The 9469-nt window shown below is 36.2% G+C and overlaps 1 protein-coding gene across 1 annotated transcript in view; it reads left to right on the plus strand.

Moving 5' to 3' along the window:
- The window catches only part of ANAPC10 (anaphase promoting complex subunit 10), a 124455-nt gene extending 122942 nt beyond the window's left edge, over positions 1–1513 (plus strand). Inside the window, exon 5 of the mRNA XM_044680833.1 lies at positions 1157–1513. Coding sequence (XP_044536768.1) covers positions 1157–1387 — 231 coding nt within the window. The 3' untranslated portion in view covers positions 1388–1513. The remainder of the gene's footprint in view (positions 1–1156) is intronic.
- Positions 1514–9469: the final 7956 nt, after the last annotated feature.

Raw genomic sequence — 9469 nt, forward strand, 5'->3', positions numbered from 1 at the left:
ATGGTTACTATAATTTGGCAAATGAGAGTGTTATTGGTCTGCCTCTTTTAGGAATTCTTATTTACTCCTAGGGACTACATACCAGGAGAATTTGGCTGATGAATAAATATACTTCTACCAAAGAACCAGAAAAAATGTATGACTTCATTTAAAATTAGTGATTCACTCTTCAAAAACAATAAAAACTCTTATAAAAGCATATAGCATCCTAATAAAGGTTTATTGAACTAAGTCTTTGACTCTTCCATGGATTCTGGTTTCTTTATAATCAACTCTCTTTGTTCATGTATGTTGTATAGTATAAGAGAAAGAACACTGAGCTTACAGTCAGAAGACATGTTCTTCTAGTCCATGTGTGATTGATCTCTTAGACAAATCAATTTATCTCTTTGTGCCTTTGTTTTTCATCTGTAATTTGGGGATATTGATGTATGCCCTAGCTATCAGAAAGAGTTATTGTGGTAATAAATGTTGAATGGGATAACGATTATGAAAGTGGTTGGTAAGAAAAGCACTATATAAAAGTGACATTATAAAGCAATTTGTAGTACTTTCCCAGTATAATTTGAAAAGCATACAATACTTTTTATTCCTCCTGTCTCTCCCTCAGGGTTTTTCTATGTTATTTTCCATTTAGGCTACTTTTAAATGGTTAAGAAGCTGAGGCATGGAGATGTGAGAAACCTTATCAAGTGACATAATCTTTTCCATATACTCAAAAGTCAAACAAAAACATTGCAGATTTGAGGGGGGTTTTGTTTTTGTTTTAGAATGGTGTTTTTTTTTTAAACCTTTACCTTCTGTCTTCATAACAACTCTGAGATGGAAGGGCAAGGGCTACACAAATGGAGTTAAGCGATTTGCCCATGGTCACACAGCTAGGAAGTATCTAAGGTCAGATTTGAACCTAGAACCTCTTATCTGCAGGCCTGACCCTCTATCCTCTGAGCCACCTAGCTGCCCCCAATATAGTGTTGAGAAAAACATCTTTATGAGATTATTGAGGTTATGTACAATCTTCTGTGTATAATAGTTTAATTTTTTCATTACAAAAAGTCAATTACACTGGTGAATTTTAAAATACCTTAATGTAAAATGTTCGTATTTATTGAAAGAATATATTATCTATGTATTTTTTTTTATTTTCTCTTGGCAGCAACTTGAATTAGTGGAACCTAGTGGTTGGATTCATGTTCCTTTAACTGATTCCCATAAGAAGCCAATTCGCACATTCATGATACAGATTGCTGTTCTAGCCAATCACCAGAATGGAAGAGACACACACATGCGACAAATTAAAGTATATACTCCTGTGGAAGAGAGCTCCATTGGTAAATTTCCTAGATGCACAACAATTGATTTCATGATGTACCGTTCAATAAGGTGAATCTTTTAAAAAATGAAATAGGAAGCTAATAATGTGAAGTCTTTATTTTTCCTTCTTATTGATACTGTTTAAGGTATCTTCCAGTGGGGGAAAGGGTAGAGAATAAAAATGGTTAATTATATTGTATACTCTTATGTGTATAGCATGTTCATTTATTTGTTTCACTTTAATAAATAATTTAAATACATTTTGGATTGCATTTTCTTATGTCAAAGAACTTCATTTTGGATTTCTATAAACTTTGGAAACATTTTATATTTTTTAATGTAAGAAAAAAGTCACATTTGCCTTCTATTAGAAAAGTAATTGAAGAAAAAGCTTTGAGAGAGTTTTTGTTTGCTTTTTTTTTTTTAAACTAACTTACCAGGTGATTACTTCATACAGTGGTTATACATAAGGGTATTTCACTGACTTTAGTGCAAGTTTGGGATAAAATCCAAAAATATGTTCCGTTAATAGGTATGGTCTTTAATAGGTCATAGCTATTACCTTTTTTTTTTCCTGCCCAAAGGAAGTTTATTCTTTTAATAAGATCAATCTTTTAGCTGTTACATGCTTTTAAAAGGGACTCCATTGTGGTAAAAAGCATGTTTTACTTTTGCGGAAAAGGTTATTATTTTAACTGGTTTAAGTGGGTTTCACCCTTCTACATAATTGGAACTGTAGTAATAATTTAGCAAAAGGAAGTGAACATTTATGAAACTATTCCATATGGTCCTCTTATTAAATTTGTATTCCATATGGTCCTGTAACTATAGCCTGGTATATAATGAAAGTGTTATACATGCGACTGGCATTACAAAGAGTATGCAAAACACATTCCTTTATTTTCTAGAATGATCTTCTATAATATCATAAAGTAGAAATATAAATTTAAAAAGAAAAATAAAACTTAATTTACTTGCCTCACTACTACCTGCTTATTTGGCGCTTGATCCAAAGGTGAGCCCACAAATATGAAAAATAGTTAGGGAATTGACTGGCACATTAAAAGATAATGGAGAGGACAGCGAGGTGGCTTAGTGTATTTAGAGCCAGGACCAGAGACAGGGGTCCTTGAGACAGGTTCAAATCTGGCCTCAGATACTTCCTAGCTATGTGACCCTAGACCTTAATCATTCTTCTGCCGTGGAACCAATACATAGTATTGATTCTAAGATGGAAGGTAAGGATTTAAAAAAAAAAGACAATGGAATAGTGTTATTCTACAGCAATCTTTAACCCTTAAGTCCTGAAATGACAATGAGAAAACTGGACTACCTATAATTAGAACTCCTTTAGCTTGCAATACTTAATTTCAGCCTAATCATTATCTTAAAATGGAGTAAAGTCAATTAGGCTCTCTCTCTTTTGTGTGTGGCATGAAAAGAAAGAACTATGAGCTGACAGAAAAAGTGAAAGAAATCAAGCATAAACTTTTGTATGATTCATTTTAGTCTTGTATTAAGTTCATGAAAATTAAACAGAAACATTTTATTACCCACCTTTGATGTTCCTGAGCAAAAGATGTGAAAGGAAGTAGTTAATAAAGAGGGTTTTTTTGTTTTATCCTGGGACTCCATTCTAGGAGCATAGGGCCACAACCAGTAGGCAATGGGACACACAGTCACTCAGGGTCACCCAGCTGGGAAGTGTCTGAGCCTGGACTTGAACGTAGGACCTTTCGTCTCTAGGCCTGGCTCTCAATCCACTGAGCTAGCCCAGCTGCCCCTACTTTAGGTTGCAGTTTCTTTAGCAGATGTAGTTTTTACAGGGTGGGGTTGCTAGCCCCACGCCCAACCCTCCTCCTTTTTTCATCCGGGCTAGGGACCGTCCTTGGCCCAGGAGTGGTAAGGGTGGGCAGTAGGGGTCAAGTGACTTGCCCAAGGTCACACAGCTGGAAGTGTCCGAGGCCGGACTTGAACCTAGGACCTCCAGTCTCTAGGCCTGGCTCTCAATCCACTGTTACTCCACTGGTATTCAAGTTGTTACATTCCTATCATTGAAAAGGTTTCATCTGCATATTGGTCCTGCCCAATGATGGTGAACCTTTTAGAGATGGAGTGCCCAGGTCCTGCCCCCACCCCACACAAGGGAGGGAGGAAGTGTTCCTATTAGGCTTCTGGACAGAAGAGAGGGTGATGTGAAAAAATGTCATCAGACATAGTGGAGAGGAGGAAGGGAGCAGCAACACTCGAGACTCTCTGCCTTTCTAGTAATAAACTGGGGGTTGGGGAGACAGCCGAGTGCCCACAGAGAGAGCTCTAAATGCCATCTTTAGCACCCATGCCATAGGTTCACCATCACTGGCCTAGCCCATGTCTTCCCCCAGTGTCTCTTCCCCTTTACCATCCCCTACCACCATCAGCAGTAACCCTAAGATGCTTTGATGAGCATTTCAATCACTCCTTCAAAAAGTCTGAATTACTGTTAGGGGAGAACTTTGAGATGGTTTTAGAGGGGGCTCTTCCTGTTAAGGAAAAACCTTAGCAAGAGCATTGGGTTTTATGAAATTGACAGAAGCCCTGTTTGGGGAGCAGTCCTGAGGTAATAACTGGTAAAAAATAATTGAGTAACATTCCTCTCCCCATGTGTGTCTGCCAGAGTTGGAATGAGAAGAGGACATTCTGAACAGTCAACTAGTCTACAGGTATTCCATGAATAATTGTGAGAGGTAGAAATTGGTAGCAATAGATGGCCATGAGCAATAAATTATTAGCTAAGAATTCATTTTTTTGCCCCTTGACCTCAAATAACTGTTTTCCCAACTTTGTTCTTATTCTTCTATTGGTGTTGCAACTACAGTTTCTCTTCATCTTCATAGACCTCTAACACCTGCTGGCTCTTGCTAGACTGCTTTCCCTCTTCATATACTGTGTGCAACTCTTCTATTTGTGGGTGGCATAATGTCATTATATTAGCCTTTTAATATCAGAGCAACCTGAGTTAATTATGATTTCACTCCACATGCTCTGTATTGATGGTGATTTTTGAGTGGTTAGGGGGACAAAGGATCAGTCAGGAGGTTCTATGGCCAAAGGTGGAAGACAATAAATTTTTCTCCAAATGAGTAGGAGGCCAGGTAATTCTCTAGGTAGTTTACAGGAGCCCCCAAGTCTGGTTTCTAGCATATATGTGGCTTGAGAGTAGGCAGAGGACTAAGGATCTGTTCCTAAATAGACATAGAGCAAGGAATACTTTTCTCAGAAGTCATAAGGATTGGCCCAAGAGAGAACACTGCATTCCCATTATAATTTAAAGGAACATGGAAAGGATCATAAATTTAGAGCTAGTTGTTTGATGGTCAAGAAATGCAGCACAGTGTAAGACAATATCAGATTCAGCTCCTAGACTTACCAGGCAGTGACCTGAATTATATTAAGGTCAGAACCAACAAAGGGACCTGAAATTTTCAGAGACTGACTGTTTCAGCAGCAAAAGGATGAGATATCCCTGTTAATTTCCCTACCAAATAAAAATTGAAAGAGCCGAGCAAAACTATATTACCTCTCAGCGATGCTTATAAACATTGAGAACCTACTGCCTAGGAATGTGACACCGAAGACATTCATCTTAAAGGGTTAGAAAGTATTGAAAAAACACTGGCTAGTCTTTGTGGTAGAGAACACTTGCTAGAAATAAACCCTTCATAAGATACTAACTAGCCTACCTTTCACATTTGACTTGACCTACCTATTCCCTTGGGACTCACTCCCACCAGTCTTTCCTTATTCCTGGAGTCCATTCCTTCAGAACCCATATGAAAGGAGATACAGGCCTCCAGTTTCTCCCACATCTACTATCTCTGAAATGTAGGCATATAATTTTCCTGAGATTGTAAGGCATTTTAATTGCTAAGTAAGTAACTGAGACAAAAAAGAGGGGTGATCATTAAGTTTGTTTTTTTTTTTTTAAATCTAGCTTATAGAGGTAGCTCTGGCCTTTGATGAAATATGAAGTTCTACTTTGGTCTTAGTTCCCTTTAAAAGCATGGTAACATTCTTTCTAAGCATGAATTTAATGTGTATTGTATAATATAGTGTAAGAAACACTGGATTTAGAATCAGCTAATGGATTAGCTGCTTAGGAGATGTATGACTACAAATTACTTCAACTCTCAGCCTCAATTTTCATCTTCTGTAAAACAGGGATAATAATTCTTGTACTAACATCCTTAAAGAGTGGTTTTCAGGAAGTGTTCTAAACCCCTCCTTATTAGAGAAAAGCAAAAAACAACTCTGAGGTATCACTTCACACCTAGCAGATTGGCCAATATAGCAGCAAAGGAAAGTGGTAAATGTTGGAGGGGATGTGGCAAAATTGGGACACTAATATACTGCTGGTAGAGTTGTGAATTGGTCCAACCATTCTGGAGGGCAATTTGGAATTATACCCAAAGGCTTTAAAAGAATGGCTACCCTTTAACCAGGCATACCACTGTTGCATTTGTACCCTAAAGAGATAATAAGGAAAAATGCTTATACAAAAATATTTATAGTCATGCTCTTTGTGGTGGCAAAAAATTGGAAAATAAGGGGGTGTCCCTCAGTTGGGGAATGACTGAACAAACTGTGATATCTGTTGGTGATGGAATACTTTTGTGCTCAAAGGAATAACAAACTGGAGGAATTCCATGTGAACTGGAACAACCTCCAGGAAATGATGCAAAGTGAACAGAGAACGTTGTACACAGAGATACATTGTGGTACAGTGGAATATAATGGATTTTTCTACTAGCAACAATGCAATGACTCAAGACAATCCAGAGGAACTTATGAGAAAGAACACTATCTACATTCAGAGAAATAACTGTGGGAGCAGAAATGCAGAAGAAAAGCATAGGATCGATCACGTGGTTCAATAGGGATATGATTAAGGTTTTGGCATTAAAAGATTGCTCTACTGCAAATATTAATAACATGGAAATAGGATTTGAAGAATGATACATGTATAACACAGTGTAACTGCTTGTCATCTCCAAAAGTGGGGAGGGATGAGGAGTGGGAAAAATTATGAATCATGTAACCATGGAAAAATATTCTAAATAAATAATTTTTTTAAAAAGTGTTTTTCAGAGAACTGCTCTGGAAACCTTAAAACACTGTATAACTGTGGTAAACATCTCTTGGTATGTGACTAGTGATTGAGGGAAGATAAGTGGATCCAAAGATTCCTCCCAGAGACAATTCAGACTGTCTTGTACTTCCTTATAGCTACTTTTCCCTCTATTATTTCTAAAAGTATTTCTTTGCTTTAATGCCTTAGAAATCCTATATGACCTTTCAGAAAAATAACTTAAAAGGTATATGATAATTCTTTAAGTATTTCAGAGGCTACAATGGGGAAAACTTGAGCTTTTTGAGAAGTATAGTCGGGAAGACTTGAGAGTTCAGATCCTGTTTCTGATGCAACCTTTGTTATAATGGTCCAGTTAATATTCAGTTTCTTCATCTGTAAAGTGGGAATAATAATGCCTTGTGCCCATATATCCTACAAAGTTGTTGGGAGAGTCAGATCAGACAATCTAGGTAGGATGCTTTGAAAACTTTTAAAGCATCCTTTAAATGCGCTGTTGTTTCTTTCCTCTAAGGACAGAGCAAAGAGCAATATAGAAGCTACAAAGAAGCCAATATAAGCTTGTTACCAGGACGAACTTGCTAGCATCATTTTACCTGTTGAAAAAGTGTGGAATGGGACTCCTGGGGAAGTAATGTACATCAAACTAGCATGGTGTACAAATGGTTTTTGTTCAGGTCCAGATTGGACCAGATGAGCCTTGAAGTCCCTTCCATCTCTGAGTAACTGTGATTCTATGATTATAGATCCTTAAGAGTTCTGGAAAAACTAAAGGGGTTCTCCATCCCAACTTGCACCCCCTGCCTGCTCAAGAATGAATCTTCCCAGTCACCTTCCACCTCCATGGCTTTGAACAGGCTATTACTACATACCTGGAATAGTCTCTTCCTCTCTACCTTCCTAGTTTCCTTCAAGTTTCAATTTATGCTCCATCTTCAATGGAAGCCCTTCTTTGTCCCCTTAGGAACTTTACCCTCCTACTCATGTGTGTTATGTGTATAAGGTCCTTGAGGTAGGGATCCTTTTTATAGATTTAGAAATATATAAAACAATATACCAATGAAGAAAGATTTGATCTGTTGTACAATTTATTTTTTAAAACATCTACGGGTTCCCTTCTTAAGCTTCCATCAAATAGTTAAGGTAAAAGTTGTTTCAATTACATACCATGTATCTTTTCATTGCTTTATTATTCTTTTCATTAGATGTTGATTTTAAACTTTGCTCAAACAAGTCAGTTTTATATGTGTTATATGTAGATAGTTGATTTAAAAGTTGTCTTCCAGATTTGTAACCAGTCATTTCCATTCTGTTAAAAAAAACCTTGGGGCAGCTAAATGGCTCTGTAAATAAAGCAATAGGCCTGAAGTTGGGAGGACCTGGGTTCAAATCTGGAAGACACTTCTTTGCTGTGTGACCCTGGGCAAGTCACTTAACTCCCACTGCCTAGCCCTTACCACTCTTGCTTTACAACTAATACATTGTATTGATTATAACATGGAAGGTAAGAATTTTTTTAAAAAGGTAATAACCCTTACATGGAAATTTTTTTAAAGCACTTAATTTATTTATTTATAGCAGTCATGTTATTTTATTTTCTTCTGATCAAGTGAAATAAATGTAAAATACTTAATAAACCTCAAAGTGCCATATAAATGCTATTATTATTCTGTATGTTCTCCCTTTATGTCAGAGGTTTTTAGCCCTTTTTGTGGCATGGACTCTATCCACTGTGAGTTGAAACCTATCTACCTTTTCTTGGAATAATGTCTTAAGTGCACAAAAAAAAGATGCCAAGGATTGTAAAGGAAACCAATTATACTGAAATAATTATCAGGATATTTTTCAAAAGTTCACTGATCCCAGGTTAAGAACCTTTTCTTTATGTGAATTAATAGCTACATCATTTTTTTATACTTAGTGATCACCACCACCAAAGAACACTTAACTGAAGAAATCCATAAAAAAGATTATGGGCAAGATCTTAAATTCAATTGTTTACAATTTGTTTTAAAATATGTAAATTATATATGTATGCTAAAATAAACATCTGCTTTTGAGTTCCCTTTGGATTTGTTTTACTTGGATTTTTTCTATTCATTCTATGACTGATATTTTTTAAAAATGTAAATATGGTATATATTATTCTTATTTTCTTTTCATCTCTTCACATATTTTCCTCTTTATATTTCCAATATTTGTCATTTCAATAACATAATATAATCTGTTACATTCAAGTATCACAATCTTTTCAGCCATTTCTCCCATTCATTGTTTTTGTGCTGTTTCCAGTTTTTTTGTCATAATAAACAAAACTTTCATGAATATTTTTATAGAAACACATTCCTATCATTTCAATAATGTCCTTAGAGCCTACTCCTAGTAATAGGCTCTCTAGGTTAATGAGTATGAATAGCTTTATAGATCAATGTAGAATTCCATCTTGTCCATCCATTTAGTCTATCTAGTTCTCAATTAACATATTAGGACCATATTTTGCTCTATTGCTCCTTAGACAGCAGAAATCTGTTGCCAGGACCATACTTTTTCTAAAACAAGTCTTTCCAGCTTGGTTATAACCAGCGGAACTTTTGTTCCAGTGCCACAACCCCTCAGGGATGCAGGATTACCTCAGTAGTATGATGGATGTTAAGGTAAAACTTTTGCAGAATATATATGCACTCTAAGCCATTGTTGTTTCACTGGAAATTATGTTTAGATTATGTATATGCTTAGGCTTAGATCTACTGCTAACCTCAAACAAATGTATGGGGATTCTCCAGATATCCATCTTATTTATCTTAGTTAAGGTTCTTTTCATCTTTAACTTCTTATTTATTTTTTTGGTTGGATTCATCTAGTCCCGTGAGGGGAAAATTAATGTCTTGATGCTGTTATTATTTTGTTATCTACTTCCTTCTGTATTTCATTCAGTTTTTCATTTAAAAATCTGGGCACTATAACACTTGGTGCTTCATTATTCATAGTAATCCTCTCCTCAACATAATATGGTTATCCTGTTTATCC

The sequence above is a fragment of the Gracilinanus agilis genome, chromosome 6, assembly GCF_016433145.1.
Source record: "Gracilinanus agilis isolate LMUSP501 chromosome 6, AgileGrace, whole genome shotgun sequence".
Lineage (NCBI taxonomy): Eukaryota > Metazoa > Chordata > Mammalia > Didelphimorphia > Didelphidae > Gracilinanus > Gracilinanus agilis.